Raw genomic sequence first — 17,277 nt, forward strand, 5'->3', positions numbered from 1 at the left:
AATATACAGACGTGCTCAAATTTGTTGGTACCCCTCCACAAAAAACGAAGAATGCACAATTTTCTCTGAAATAACTTGAAACTGACAAAAGTAATTGGCATCCACCATTGTTTATTCCATATTTAATAGAAATCAGACTTTGCTTTTGATTTTTTATTCAACATATTATTGTAAATAATAAAACAAATGAAAATGGCATGGACAAAAATGATGGGACCGCTAACCTAATATTTTGTTGCATAACCTTTAGAGGCAATCACTGCAATCAAACGTTTTCTGTAGCTCTCAATGAGACTTCTGCACCTGTTAACAGGTAGTTTGGCCCACTCTTCCTGAGCAAACTGCTCCAGCTGTCTCAGGTTTGATGGGTGCCTTCTCCAGACTGCAAGTTTCAGCTCTTTCCATAGCTGTTCGATAGGATTCAGATCAGGACTCATAGAAGGCCACTTCAGAATAGTCCAATGTTTTGTTCTTATCCATTCTTGGGTGCTTTTAGCTGTGTGTTTTGGGTCATTATCCTGTTGGAGGACCCATGACCTGCGACTGAGACAGAGCTTTCTGACACTGGGCAGTACATTTCGCTCCAGAATGCCTTGATAGTCTTGAGATTTCATTATGCCCTGCACAGATTCAAGGCACCTTGTGCCAGGCGCAGCAAAGCAGCCCCAAAACATAACCGAGCCTCCTCCATGTTTCACTGTAGGTATGGTGTTCTTTTCTTTGAAAGCTTCATTTTTCCGTCTGTGAACATAGAGCTGATGTGACTTGCCAAAAAGCTCCAGTTTTGACTCATCTGTCCAAAGGACATTCTCCCAGAATTAGCAAATTCCAGTCTGGCTTTTTTATGTTTTTCTTTCAAAAGTGGAGTCCTCCTGGGTCTTCTTCCATGGAGCCCACTTTCGCTCAAAAAGCAACGGATGGTGCGATCAGAAACTGACATACCTTCACCTTGGAGTTCAGCTTGTATCTCTTTGGCAGTTATCCTTGGTTCTTTTTTTACCATTCGCACTATCCTTCTGTTCAATCTGGGGTCGATTTTCCTCTTGCGGCCGCGCCCAGGGAGGTTGGCTACAGTTCCATGGACCTTAAACTTCTTAATAATATTTGCAACTGTTGTCACAGGAACATCAAGCTGCTTGGAGATGGTCTTGTAGCCTTTACCTTTACCATGCTTGTCTATTATTTTCTTTCTGATCTCCTAAGACAACTCTCTCCTTTGCTTTCTCTGATCCATGTTCAGTGTGGTGCACACAATGATACCAAACAGCACAGTGACTACTTTTCTCCATTTAAATAGGCTGAATGACTGATTACAAGATTGGAGACATGTGTGATACTAATTAAAGAAAATAATTAGTTTGAAATATCACTATAATCCAATTATTTATTATCTTTTCTAAGGGGTACCAACAAATGTGTCCAGGCCATTTTAGAATATCTTTGTAAAATAAGCAATAATTCATCTCTTTTCACAGCTTCTTTGCTTTATTCTATGACATACCAACGGCATGCAAGTATACATGATAAAATAGCTTTTAATTTCATCACTTTTCAGGAGGAATGAAGCATTATTTCAATGAGCTGTAAGGGTACCAACAAATTTGAGCACATCTGTATACCACTTCTGGGGTGGTTAAAGGCTGACGCCTCGGGCCTTATCACCACCCCAGGAACCGCACGGCCCGTCGTGGTTTATACCTTATATATATATATATATATATGTATGTATATATACACAGTCACCTCCAAAATTATTGGAACCCTTGATAAAGATGAGCTAAAAAGACTGTATAATACCAGTACTGAGCTATATTGTACCCATTGCCTGATTTATGAAGGTCAACAACCATTTGTCTCTTTTCGTTTGTGAGTTCTTTGCCTTTCCCCATGGTGATGGATGACAAATGGATTTCATATGCGTGTTACCTCATTTTTATACTCCAGTGAAGGCCATGGAAGGCCACAATAAAGTTCCTTAAGACTGAGATGAACTTAAAGAAGTAGAATGTTAATGCAGATTTAATTTTGTTTTTTTATTTTCTTTATAAGAATCTTTAGGGGTGCCAATAATTCTGACACCTATCTTTTTGAGAAAAAAATGTATTATTTCTAAATAAAAAACTTATTCTCTGAGCAATTGTATTAGAATAAAAGAATATGGTTTTCCCATATATTTGAGCATAAAATATAGCTCATTACCTGTGTTGTTTATTTTTGCTCATCTTTATCAAGGGTGCCAAAAATTTTGGAGGCGACTATATAATATAATTAGGGTGTGCTGATTCATCGATTCACATGGTTACGCGTTTGAGTGTTATGCAAACATTTAGTATTTAACATCGTATTTAACTCACTGCAATTTAAACCTTGTTTTTACTGAAAAATAAATAATAACATGCAATTATAAGAGCTGTCTGTGTTACATGTTGTCAGATCAGGACTTCACTAACATTGAGCATGGGAACTGCAGCATGCTGTTTCTCATATTCCAAATTTACACAATTAAAGGTGCGGTCACCAATTCCAGACACAGTACTTGTTTGCAGAATATTTTAAAATATAAACATGCAATTGCAGTCGTCAGATGGATAGATTAACCACTCGACAGAACGTGGCAACAAACAAGTGAGTACAGACATTAAGTTATTGAATTTGGCGACCAATATTTGGCCAAAAACTTTGTCTGGAGCCCTGATTTTCTAATTTTGTTTTAAAGAAATGTATTTTAAAAAATACATAGGAAACGAAAGCAGAACAGGCCGTGAAGCTCATTGTACCAAAAATGCTTTACTAGTGTTATTTTGAAGAATTGCACAAGCAAATGTGGGATTTTTATGTTTCATGCTTAATTTACTGTATCGCATCGTGACGCTCGTATCGCAATACATATCGTATCATGAAGACACTGCCGATACCCAGCCCTAGTATACTGTATATATTTCTACCATGCTATCTGAAGAAGTCAGTAGTCGAAACATTGTAGCTAATTATTAAAATAGTGAGTTTTCAGTTTATCAGTTGCTTTATTATACAGGTGTATGTGCATATACATGCTACTTGGGCAAAACCAAAATCTGTCCTGATCTGCAATGCTGCCACATGGGCCTCTTTCGAGATTTTTATTAAACATTATAATTTAGATGTGTCTTGCTCTCAACCTACTTTTGCTCACTCTGTGTTACCTGTGGCATCCTCTACTAATATTTAACCTTCCACCCTCTTGTGTACTTGCTTTGGTATAGTTCACTCTATGTGGAGTTCATCAGACGAGGTAAGAAGACAAAGATTCTTCGTAGGGTGATGAACTCCACACACCTATATCCCACCCTTCTTTCCTCTTTTTCTTTTTGTACTGTCTTATTTTAAAAATTTGGACAACAATACGTATTTGGAGGAGGGTTTTATAGGGGAAGGATAAGTCCTATGGCACCATAAAGGACTATATTGCAATGATCTTTGGGTTAGAGATCTGTTTGTTCTCCTGACCCAAGCAAAATGGAGTTCATCATCCTACAAAGAAACCATAATACAGGTAGTCTTCGTCTACTTCCAAATATGTCACCCTCATATCTTATGTATTCTAAAGGTTTCTTGTCAAGTTTACTCAATAACATTTCCTGCCAGTTACCCATATACATGTTTGCAAAATGCATGCCTAATTTGTGAGCTTATCACTGTGCCATTATGCTGCTTGGGCCAGATTTAACAAGTCTTTACTTTAAAAGGTCTTCACATTTGCATACTTTTAGTAAAAGAAAAATAACTTCAAATGTTACAGATGTTTAGTTCTAGTTTTATAACAAAAAAATGTGATTTTTGATGTGAAGGCATGAATCAATTTGAGCATTATGTAAGATATTCCAGGTGATAATAAGCACTTCTGTCAGAAGCTGCCATCGACTGGAAAATCACAGCTTTACATTTATTGAATTATCAGTTTTTTAATTTTGAAAAAGACTGCTCCAGTCTTCTACAGCATTATCTATGTGAGGGATGGAATGATGTGGTCCAATAAAGGGAAGCAAGTTAAAAAGGAAAGGCACAACACTTGCTCCCCTCCCCTTCATGAAGATGCCTTAAAATGGTTACGTTTTGTACATCAACAGAATCAGAAGAAATGGGATCACACTGAAGAGAGTCTGGGTGTTGATGACCAGCAACCATCTAAAGAAGAGTGTCAAGATATAAAACAGAATAATGGTAAAACATGCTTTAATTAATCTTAAAGTATATATAGTCAGCCAACAAAACAGCAAATGAAAAGGTAAAAGGAAACTGACATTTTAGAAGACAAAGACATATTTACAGAAACATTGCCTAGTGGTGGATGACAATATGTACAGTAGCTGTACTTGTCAGAGCTCCAGATAATGCACTTGTTGCTTTTCAATGGGTATTAGCTAGACCAGTGGTTCTCAATCTGTTGCCGGGTCCCTTCAGGTGGTCTGTAGAAAGGTTCCATAAGTAAGGAAAGGAAGCGGCAACATAGTTTATAGATCCCATTGCAAACATAAAAACTCAGCTACAGAAGCAGGAAAAAAATGCATACATGGAGAATATCTCCAAGTTAAAAAATGGTCAAAACTCGTCGTCATATATAGTTTTGGAATGTCCAAAATATATTCCTTTTTTTTCCCATGTGTTGCGCTCACATGCACTCAACACAGCAGCTTAAGGGATAACACATGACAGGGAGAGCGTTGTGTTGCATTAACATACAGCTGTAGTTGGGTTCATCAAACAAAGCTGTATGTTAATGCAACACAACACACAAGCTCTGGGGTCTTATCCCGCTTATAAAAACACTACAATAACAAAAGTTTTTTTTGTTTTTTTTTAAACAAACAATTTTACTATATATCCTTCCGCTTTGGAGAAAAAATATTCCCTCAAACAAGGTTCTATTTGTTGTAAACATTAAACTGGAGGTTTTCAACGTTTCATTTTATTGTGATTAATTAAAATGAATAAACAGAGCTGACATAACCCGCAATGTTAACCTTGTTAGTGACCAAGCATTTAAAAATGTTAGTGGTGCAATGGGCAACCTAATTTCGATTGTTGTATAGGCATTATCAATGATAATCGATGCATTGACGTTTTATTTTTCAAAATAAAAAAAAAAAATAATGTTTTTTCTTTTTTTTTTAACAGAAGATACAATAACTAAAAACACCATTGTGCATAATAGCTAAACAAAAAGCCACAACTTGCACTCAAATTAGAACACTTCAGATTTATATATACAGTGCCTTGCAAAAGTATTCAGACCCCTGACCAATTCTCTCATTATTATTATTATTATTTATTTCTTAGCAGACGCCCTTATCCAGGGCGACTTACAATTGTTACAAGATATCTCATTATTTTTTTACATTTAATTACATTATTATTTTTTTTTTTTTTTTTTACACATTATTTTTTACATACAATTACCCATTTATACAGCTGGGTTTTTACTGGAGCAATCTGGGTAAAGTACCTTGCTCAAGGGTACAGCAGCAGTGTCCTCCACGGGGATTGAACCCACGACTATCCGGTCAAGAGTCCAAAGCCCTAACCACTACTCCACACTGCTGCTCTCATATTACTGAATTACAAATGGTACATTGAAATTTCGTTCTGTTTGATATTTTATTTTAAAACACTGAAACTCAAAATCAATTATTGTAAGGTGACATTGGTTTTATGTTGGGAAATATTTTTAAGAAAAATAAAAAACTGAAATATCTTGCTTGCATAAGTATTCAACCCCTGTGCTGTGGAAGCTCCCAGTTTATACCGATGAAAGAAATTGCTCTAACGAGGACACAATTACCTTACCATTGGCCTCCACCTGTGAACCATTAAAGTTGCTGTCACATTTTCTGGATAAAAACCCCACTGTTGAAGGATCACTGGTCAGGCTGTGAATCTGAAGGAAAATGAAGACCAAAGAGCATTCTACAGAAGTTAGAGATAAAGTAATACAAATGCATAGATTAGGGAAAGGGTACAAAATAATATCCAAGTGTTTGGATATCCCAGTGAGCAGAGTTGGATTAAGAATCAGGAAGTGGAAGCTGCATCACACCACCCAGGCACTGCCAAGAAAAGGCCGTCCCTCAAAACTCAGCGCTCAGACAAGAAGGAGACTTGTGAGAGAAGCCACAGAGAGACCAACAATCACTTTGAAGGAGCTACAGAGTTCAGTGGCGGGGAGTGGAGTAATGGTGCATCAGTCAGCCATATCAAGAGCTCTGCATAACACTGGCCTGTATGGGAGGGTGGCAAGAAAGAAGCCGTTACTCAAAAAGTACCATCTGAAAGCACGTCTGGAGTTTGCCAGAAAGCATGAGAGTGACCCAGCTGCGATGTGGGAAAAGGTTTTGTGGTCAGATGAGCTTTTTGGCCAAAACTCAAAGCGCTATGTGTGGTGCAAACCTAACACTGCCCATGCCTCAAGACACACCATCCCTACAGTGAAGTATGGTGGTAGCAGCATCATGCTGTGGGGATGCTTCTCATCAGCAGGGACTGGGCATCTTGTTAAAATTGAAGGAAGAATGGATGGAGCAAAATACAGGGAAATACTGCAAGAGAACCTGCTTCAGTCTGCTAAAAAACTGAAGCTTGGGAGGAAATTCACCTTTCAGCAGGACAATGATCCCAAGCACAAGGCCAAAGCAACATTGGAGTGGCTCAAGAACAAAAAGGTGTATGTCCTACAGTGGCCCAGTCAAAGTCCTGATCTCAATCCCATTGAGAATCTGTGGCACTATTTGAAAATTGCGGTCCACAAGCGTTGTCCAACCAACCTGAACAACCTGGAGCAAATCTGCCAAGAAGAATGGGCCAAAATCACTCCGACACTGTGTGCAAAACTGGTACATATTTACCCCAAAAGACTTGAAGCTGTTATTGCAGCGAAAGGTGGCTCTACCAAATATTAATGTGTGGGGGTTGAATACTCATGCAAGCAAGATATTTCAGTTTTTTATTTTTCTTAAAAATATTTCCCAACATAAAACCAATGTCACCTTACAATAATTGATTTCGAATTTCAGTGTTTTAAAATAAAATATCAAACAGAACGAAATTTCAATGTACCATTTGTAATTCAGTAATATGAGAGAATTGGTCAGGGGTCTGAATACTTTTGCAAGGCACTGTGTGTGTGTGTATATATATATATATATATATATATATATATATATATATATATATATATATACACAGTACTGTGCAAAAGTTTTAGGCTGGTGTGAAAAAATGCTGTAAAGTAAGAATGCTTTCAAAAATAGACATGTTAATAGTTTATATTTATCAATTAACAAAATGCAAAGTGAGTGAACAGAAGAAAAATCTACATCAAATCCATATTTGGTGTGACCACCCTTTGCCTTCAAAACAGCATCAATTCTTCTAGGTACACTTGTGCACAGTTTTTGAAGGAACTCGGCAGGTAGGTTGGCCCAAACATCTCTCTCTTCATGTAATCCCAGACAGACTCGATGATGTTCAGATCAGGGCTCTGTGGGGGCCATACCATCCCTTCCAGGACTCCTTGTTCTTCTTTACGCTGAAGATAGTTCTTAATGACTTTCGTTGTATGTTTGGGGTCGTTGTCATGCTGCAGAATAAATTTGCGGCCAATCAGATGCCTCCCTGATGGTATTGCATGTTGGATAAGTATCTGCCTGTACTTCTCAGCATTGAGGAGACCATTAATTCTGACCAAATCCCCAACTCCATTTGCAGAAATGCAGCCCCAAACTTGCAAGGAACCTCCACCATGCTTCACTGTTGCCTGCAGACACTCATTTGTGTACCGCTCTCCAGCCCTTCGGCGAACAAACTGCCTTCTGCTACAGTCAGATTTTGACTTGTCAGTCCAGAGCACCTGCTTCCATTTTTCTGCACCCCAGTTCCTGTGTTTTTGTGCATAGTTGAGTCGCTTGGCCTGGTTTCCACGTCGGAGGTATGGCTTTTTGGCCACAAGTCTTCCATGAAGGCCACTTCTGACCAGACTTCTCCGGACAGTAGATGGGTGTACCAGGGTCCCACTGTTTTCTGCCAATTCTGAGCTGATGGTACTGCTGGACATCTTCCGATTGCGAAGGGAACTAAGCATGATGTGTCTTTCATCTGCTGCAGTAAGTTTCCTTGGCCGACCACTGCGTCTACTGTCCTCAACGTTGCCCGTTTCTTTGTGCTTCTTCAAAAGAGCTTGGACAGCACATCTGGAAACCCCTGTCTGCCTTGAAATTTCTGCCAGCGAGAGACCTTGTTGATGCAGTATAAATACCTTGTGTCTTGTTGCTGTGCTCAGTCTTGCCATGGTGTATGACTTTTGACAGTAAACTGTCTTCAGCAACCTCACCTTGTTAGCTGAGTTTGGCTGTTCCTCACCTAGTTTTATTCCTCCTACACAGCTGTTTCAGTTTCAGTTAATGATTGTGTTTCAACCTACATGATTTAGATTATTCTTCTTTTCCCTCACTTTGCATTTAGTTAATTGATAAATATAATCTATTAACATGTCTATTTTTGAAAGCATTCTTACTTTACACCATTTTTTCACACTTGCCTAAAACTTTTGCACAGTACTGTGTGTGTGTTTGTGTGTATATATATATATATATATATATATATATATATATATATATATATATATATATATATATATATATAAATATTTATTTATATATAAATAAATACAAAGGACTTGAGTTTTTAACAACTGAAAAGAGTATGTGTGCGTCTGCATCAGATTTCCCTTTAACATTCCCTTTAACTGTATTTTAACAGAAGTAATTTCTGTCTGTTGTTCATTTACTGTTAACATTTTATATCCAAAGCAAAACATTTTAATTAATCTCACAAATCCTGACCAATTTAACTTCCGTACTAAATTCAGCTTCTTTTTATATAATATTGCCAAATCCAAACACATACTTTGAAACAAAAGAAGGTAATCGGTAGATTTAATATTGGCATTTTTTTTAAATGATTACACATAACATATGTTGTGTTCTTGTACCTTTCTAGTGCAAAGAAATGCATAGACTCACCAGTGAAGCAACTCAACTAATTTTATAACGGGTATATCCAATGCGAATCTAACGGCCTTGTTGTTTATCTACCGTAGTAGCACTAAAAGAAACACACTCAATGTTTTAATGCAAACTGACAACAGGAGACGTCAAACTGGGTCCTAGTTTGATACGTCGATCATCGATTAATTGTTGCACCACTAAAAAATGTCAATCATGTATTTTTGTTGATAATGAAAAGATACAGAAAAGGAGGCAAAGACAAAGTTCATTATCCACTCATTACTACCGCTGACCTGGAGAAGCCAATACAAAAATACATTATTGGCATTTTTAAATGCCTGGTTACTAACACTATAATTGTGGTTTATGTCAGCACTGTTTACAGAGCGATTGAGACCAGCACGGAGGCTAACAATTGAGTACTCAGCCGAATTACGCACTGAAGCATAGAATTATCGTAACAGACTATCTACATTTTCAAGACTAACTGTTTTTAAGTTGATTTACCATTTCTTTGTTTCATCAAATCAATAAAAACACCAGCTGCCCAAACAAATCAGTAAAAACACCAGCTGCCCAATCAAATCAATAAAAAAACAGCTGCACAGTCAAATCAATAAAACCACATCCTACCCAATCAAATCAATAAAAACACCAGCTGCACAATCAAATCAATAAAAACACATCCTACCTAATCAAATCAATAAAAACACCTGCTGCACAGTCAAATCAATAAAACCACATCCTACCCAATCAAATCAATAAAAACACCAGCTGCACAATCAAATCAATAAAAACACATCCTACCCAATCAAATCAATAAAAACACCAGCTGCACAATCAAATCAATAAAAAAAACAGCTGCACACTCAAATCAATAAAACCACATGCTACCCAATCAAATCAATAAAAACACCAGCAGCCCAATCAAATCAATAAAAACACATCCTACCCAATCAAATCAATAAAAACACCAGCTACCCAATCAAATCAATAAAAACACCAGCAGCCCAATCAAATCAATAAAAACACATCCTACCCAATCAAATCAATAAAACAGCTGCTGCCCAATCAAATCAATAAAAACACCAGCAGCCCAATCAAATCAATAAAAACACCAGCAGCACAGTCAAATCAATAAAAAACATGATGCCCAATCAAATCAATAAAAACACCAGCAGCCCAATCAAATCAATAAAAACACATCCTACCCAATCAAATCAATAAAAACACATGATGCCCAATCAAATCAATAAAAACACCAGCAGCCCAATCAAATCAATAAAAACACCAGCTGCACAGTCAAATCAATAAAACCACATCCTACCCAATCAAATCAATAAAAACACCAGCTGCACAGTCAAATCAATAAAACCACATCCTACCCAATCAAATCAATAAAAACACCAGCAGCCCAATCAAATCAATAAACACACCAGCAGCCCAATCAAATCAATAAAAACACCAGCTGCACGATCAAATCAATAAAAACACCAGCTGCACAATCAAATCAATAAAAACACATGATGCCCAATCAAATCAATAAACACACCAGCTGCACAGTCAAATCAATAAAACCACATCCTACCCAATCAAATCAATAAAAACACCAGCAGCCCAATCAAATCAATAAAAACACATCCTACCCAATCAAATCAATAAAAACACCAGCTGCACAGTCAAATCAATAAAACCACATCCTACCCAATCAAATCAATAAAAACACCAGCTGCACAGTCAAATCAATAAAACCACATCCTACCCAATCAAATCAATAAAAACACCAGCAGCCCAATCAAATCAATAAACACACCAGCAGCCCAATCAAATCAATAAACACACCAGCTGCCCAATCAAATCAATAAAAACACCAGCTGCACAATCAAATCAATAAAAACACATGATGCCCAATCAATAAAAACACCAGCAGCCCAATCAAATCAATAAAAACACATCCTACCCAATCAAATCAATAAAACAGCTGCTGCCCAATCAAATCAATAAAAACACCAGCAGCCCAATCAAATCAATAAAAACACATCCTACCCAATCAAATCAATAAAAACACCAGCTGCACAATCAAATCAATAAAAACACATGATGCCCAATCAAATCAATAAAAACACCAGCAGCCCAATCAAATCAATAAAAACACATCCTACCCAATCAAATCAATAAAACAGCTGCTGCCCAATCAAATCAATAAAACAGCTGCTGCCCAATCAAATCAATAAAAACACCTGCTGCACAATCAAATCAATAAAATCACATGCTACCCAATCAAATCAATAAAAACACCTGCTGCACAATCAAATCAATAAAAACACCAGCTGCACAATCAAATCAATAAACACACCAGCTGCCCAATCAAATCAATACACACCAGCTGCACAATCAAATCAATAAAAACACCAACTGCACAATCAAATCAATAAAAACACCAGCTGCACAATCAAATCAATAAAAACACCAGCTGCACAATCAAATCAATAAAAACACATCCTACCCAATCAAATCAATAAAACAGCTGCTGCACAATCAAATCAATAAAAACACCAGCAGCCCAATCAAATCAATAAAAACACCAGCTGCACAGTCAAATCAATAAAACCACATCCTACCCAATCAAATCAATAAAAACACCAGCAGCCCAATCAAATCAATAAACACACCAGCAGCCCAATCAAATCAATAAACACACCAGCTGCCCAATCAAATCAATAAAAACACCAGCTGCACAATCAAATCAATAAAACCACATCCTACCCAATCAAATCAATAAAAACACATGATGCCCAATCAAATCAATAAAAACACCAGCAGCCCAATCAAATCAATAAACACACCAGCTGCCCAATCAAATCAATAAAAACACCAGCTGCACAATCAAATCAATAAAAACACCAGCTGCACAATCAAATCAATAAAACCACATCCTACCCAATCAAATCAATAAAAACACCAGCAGCCCAATCAAATCAATAAACACACCAGCTGCCCAATCAAATCAATAAAAACACCAGCTGCACAATCAAATCAATAAAAACACCAGCAGCCCAATCAAATCAATAAAAACACCAGCTGCACAGTCAAATCAATAAAACCACATCCTACCCAATCAAATCAATAAACACACCAGCTGCACAATCAAATCAATAAAAACACCAGCAGCCCAATCAAATCAATAAAAACACCAGCAGCCCAATCAAATCAATAAAAACACCAGCTGCTGCCCAAGCATTTAGTTTTCTTTGATTTCATTAAGTTGTTGATTTGTTAGATCTTTGTGTCCTCGCTTTTTTTTTTTTCAACTGAGGTTTTGTTTCTTGTAATTCTAACCATTTGTCTACTGTCATGTCTCCTGAAAAGATCAAATGTGACAAAAGGAATGTCACTAATTTTTAAAAACTTTAAAAGACGTCTTGCAACAATGTGTATATTTATTGCAATTTTTAACATGTTGTGTATTGATAATTTATTAATTGACTGTGCTTCGGCAAAAATAAGTTCTAGCTTTCATTGTACTATTTAACTGCAGGGTAAAAAATCCCCAACAGCCAATCAGTGTGCAGCATCCAAACATTCCGATTTATAAGTAAAGATTATAGCTGGAGATTCGTAGCTGCAACTGTGCTGGTACCTCATGGGTGTATTGTAACTTCACAGATTATTAATTAACTCAAATTAATTTCTGCTGTAATTATCAATTTAAAAAATAAAACAGTCGTCGTCCCGTCCCCCCCCAAATTATTGTTAATGAAAAGTAAACTAGAACCGTTCTTTTAAAACTCCAATTTTAAAATAACTTTGCTCACAGAAACCGGCCCACCCAACGCATTAAAACAAAGATAAGTTTACGGCCATTCTTAGTGTTATAGTCATTTCTTTATGTGCTTATTTTTCAGTCAGCTATACTGTTTATTGTGTGGTCCACCGAGATAAAAACAAAATTCAGGTGGTTCGTGAACAAAAAAGTTTGAGAACCACTGATCTAGACTACAACATAACAAAAACTGCATTTGCAGGAATTTTTAAAAATAAAGACTCAATATAACTCACAGACTACTGTATTGTGTCGGCAATGAAGAAGGGCAATGTTCTGCAAAAGCTATGCATTATTGAGGCATGTTGTTTTCCTCAGTGTCTACATTTGGCTATGTTATGTTGTGTATTTATTCAGGAACTGTCTGAGCATGTGGCAGCTGCCCTCAGAGTTATAGGACAGACCTTCCGATTGGGAGCTAATGTGATACTACAGATATTGTACTTTTTTTATTGTGGAATCTTCCTGAAACAAAGTGCAGTTATCTTCTATGCCACTTTGGCAACATACAGTGGATTTAATAACCCTGCTCTACAGACAATATCCAGAGGTTTATGTATTCACCCATGAAAGCTCATTTAAGTTGCTGCTGAGTCTGCTGTATCTGCATTTAGATTAACTTTGCTGTATCTGCATTTAGATTAACTTTGATGCATCTAATAAACAGTATTTTTTCCCCCGGGACAAGACGCTTACTGTACATGCAGTATGTCTTAAAGGGGTACTTGATATTTGGTAGTGCATGACAGTGTATCTCTACTTGTTTTATTGCAATGTATACAAAGTCTCAGAGAATGTGCTTACTTGGCCAGAATGAGACCTCTCTCCTGAATTCTGCTCTCCTTTTAGATCTAGAGGGTAAAATAGAGAGCAATATGAAGGACCAGTCCCAGTTTGCTCCTCAACAGCCACCAGATACCCCAGAAGAGGAGGAGGTGATGTTAGCCCCTGTGCTATCCCAGGATGGCTATAACGAGTACACAGCCCAAGGCTGTGAGAACAAGTGCCACTCTCACTTCCACGACACCATTGGCCAGGCAGACGATCTGCATCATCACCACCACGATTATCACCACATCCTGCACCACCACCATTCCCAGAACCACCACCCCCACAGCCACAGCCACCACTACTCCCGGGAGCAGTTCAAAGGGGCAGGCATTGCCACCCTGGCCTGGATGGTGATCATGGGGGATGGGCTTCACAATTTCAGTGACGGCCTGGCCATAGGTAACCTTTCCAAACTGTCTTTTCCATCCTCTGTAAACCTTTGTAACCAGAGATGAATTAATCCACTTTCTCATCTAGTTCTTAATAACTTTGTTTTTTCTTCAGAAATGATGAGGTGCCAATTAAGGCTGTACAAATGTGGGTTTTTTTTATTTTGTAATCATCTTTTTTATTGTTGTACACATATACATCAAACGGAACATTTGCAAACATACAGCACTGTGCATTTTCCACATTTATGGTCCTCCCTCCATCAACCTCACAGCAATAAAAGAAAAGAAAAAATAAAACACCTTCACCCTCCCACCCCCCCAGAGCAATGCTATCATTGTATCTGTCTCTTAAGTTTACCAGTAGTGAGTCCTATCTTGAACTTGAACTGCTTGGAGTAGTACAAGAAAATAAGTACCTAGTAATCTAACCTATACCACTTCTAGGTTCTGTTTGTGGTTTCTGTACCCTGTGCACTCAGGATAAAAAGGGATTCCACACTTCTTCAAACACCTGCATTCTGTTTTGTATTTTGTATATCAGTCTTTCATAGGATGCTATCTCAGCTAAGGCATTGTACCATTCCTCATATGGTATTAGGGTTTGATCTTTCCAGTGATGCAGAATAACTATTTTAGCTGTTTCAACTGCCAGCACAATCCAATTAAATATTTACCCTCCACCCTTCCTTCAAAATGATCTTTGTGTAAAAGATAGTGCCGAGTCAACGTTAACTTTAATCCCAATCACAGAGCTGATATTCTCGAGAACCTTCCTCCAAAAGACTGCCAGATGTACCATATGTCCAACATTCTGTGTACATCTCCAACACGTTGGCCAGTCCCTCAGTCCCACTACATACATTCTTGATGGAGTCCAATCTATGTAGTATTTTAAACTGTATTAATTTAAGATGTGTTTCTTTGGGTCTATTCATATTAGCAAGGAGATTTTCCCAGTCCTCCTAACTCCTGATGTAATACCCAGGTCCCGCTCCCATGCTATTTTCACTCCAGTCAGGTTGGGGTTGTATTATCTATTAAAAATGAATATATACCAGAAGCTTGTGGGACTTAAGCATCCACTGATTTCTGCATTCCATAATGTCTCTTCCGGGTTTTGGTACAAGTGTTATTATTGCACTATTCATGCCAGTGGGTAATATCCCTCTATCCCATGCTTCATTGTAAATCACACACAGGACTGGGGTAAGAATGTCTCAGAACCACTTGTAAAATTCACTAGGCAGATCGTCCTCCCCTGGCACCTTCCCTGTTGACATTGATTTTATTGCTTCTGTAATCTCCCCTTATGTTATTTTTTTGTTAAAAAAATCTCTTTGTTCTACATTAAGTTTTGGTAATTAAATCTGGGAAAAGAAGTTCTTATAATCTAGAGTTCCTGCTTTTGATTCTGATTGATATACTTTATGGTAGTATTCTTTAAAGGTGCTATTAATAGACTTAGGGGTAGATGTACTAAGATGGGCCAGTTGCAGCGCAAACATATCGCAATTTGCATTTTCGGTAAGACAATTCGCAAAGTGCACATTTTGTTATATGTACGAAGAAAAAATATGGTAATGAAGAGAGCCGCAATATACTAATTTAAAAATTATTTGCGTCATCTTAGCGAGATCTCTAGCGAGAGTTGTGCGACATTTTTTCAAATAAAATAGCGGCAGTTGAGTTGTGGTTTCCTGCAGCAGAGAGTGCCCGAAGAATAGCGTCTATACATGCAAGGGTGCATGAATCAAAATAACATTGTTTTTGTTAAATGTAAACGTCATCTGTACAATGCATTCTGTTCTGCCTTCATTTTACCTATTTTAATACTGTTATAAGAAAGTTTACAAACGAGAGGAGGCCATTTGGCCCATCTTGCTCGTTTGATTGTTAGTAGCTTATTCATCCCAGAATCTCATCAAGCAGGATCCCAGGGTGTCAGCTTCAACAACATTACTGGGGAGTTGGTTCCAGATTCCCACGATTCTCTGTTTAAAAAAGTGCTTCCTATTTTCTGTTCTGAATGCCCCTTTATCTAATCTCCACTTGTGACCCCTGGTCCAGGTGTGTATGTGTGTATGTGTATATATGTGTGTGTATATATATATATATATATATATATATATATATGTGTGTGTGTGTGTGTGTGTATATATGTTTATATATATATAGTGCCTTGCAAAAGTATTCAGACCCCTGACCAATTCTCTCATATTACTGAATTACAAATGGTACATTGAAATTTCTTTCTGTTTGATATTTTATTTTAAAACACTGAAACTCGAAATCAATTATTGTAAGGTGACATTGGTTTTATGTTGGGAAATATTTTTTAGAAAAATAAAAAACTGAAATATCTTGCTTGCATGAGTATTCAACCCCCACACATTAATATTTGGTAGAGCCACCTTTCGCTGCAATAACAGCTTTAAGTCTTTTGGGGTAAGTATGTACCAGCTTTGTGTCGGAGTGATTTTGGCCCATTCTTCTTGGCAGATTTGCTGCAGGTTGTTCAGGTTGGTTGGACGACGCTTGTGAACCGCAATTTTCAAATAGTGCCACAGATTCTCAATGGGATTGAGATCAGGACTTTGACTGGGCCACTGTAGGACATACACCTTTTTGTTCTTGAGCCACTCCAATGTTGCTTTGGCCTTGTGCTTGGGATCATTGTCCTGCTGAAAGGTGAATTTCCTCCCAAGCTTCAGTTTTTTAGCGGACTGAAGCAGGTTCTCTTGCAGTATTTCCCTGTATTTTGCTCCATCCATTCTTCCTTCAATTTTAACAAGATGCCCAGTCCCTGCTGATGAGAAGCATCCCCACAGCATGATGCTGCTACCACCATACTTCACTGTAGGGATGGTGTGTCTTGAGGCATGGGCAGTGTTAGGTTTGCACCACACATAGCGCTTTGAGTTTTGGCCAAAAAGCTCATCTGACCACAAAACCTTTTCCCACATCGCAGCTGGGTCACTCTCATGCTTTCTGGCAAACTCCAGACGTGCTTTCAGATGGTACTTTTTGAGTATTATTATTATTTATTATTATTATTATGTATTTCTTAGCTGACGCCCTTATCCAGGGCGACTTACAATTGTTACAAGATATCACTTTATTTTTACATACAATTACCCATTTATACAGTTGGGTTTTTACTGGAGCAATCTAGGTAAAGTACCTTGCTCAAGGG

The 17,277-nt window shown here is 37.6% G+C and overlaps 1 protein-coding gene across 3 annotated transcripts in view; it reads left to right on the forward strand.

The window, feature by feature from the left end:
* LOC117399520 (zinc transporter ZIP6-like) overlaps positions 1 to 17,277 on the forward strand; it is a 69,553-nt gene that overhangs the window by 37,160 nt on the left and 15,116 nt on the right. For all 3 annotated transcript variants that reach the window (XM_059022602.1, XM_059022601.1, XM_059022603.1), the window contains 2 exons: positions 4,107 to 4,200; positions 13,711 to 14,091. In XM_059022602.1, the coding sequence (XP_058878585.1) occupies positions 4,107 to 4,200; positions 13,711 to 14,091 (475 nt within the window). The remainder of the gene's footprint in view (positions 1 to 4,106; positions 4,201 to 13,710; positions 14,092 to 17,277) is intronic.

This window comes from Acipenser ruthenus, chromosome 4, assembly GCF_902713425.1.
Source record: "Acipenser ruthenus chromosome 4, fAciRut3.2 maternal haplotype, whole genome shotgun sequence".
NCBI lineage: Eukaryota > Metazoa > Chordata > Actinopteri > Acipenseriformes > Acipenseridae > Acipenser > Acipenser ruthenus.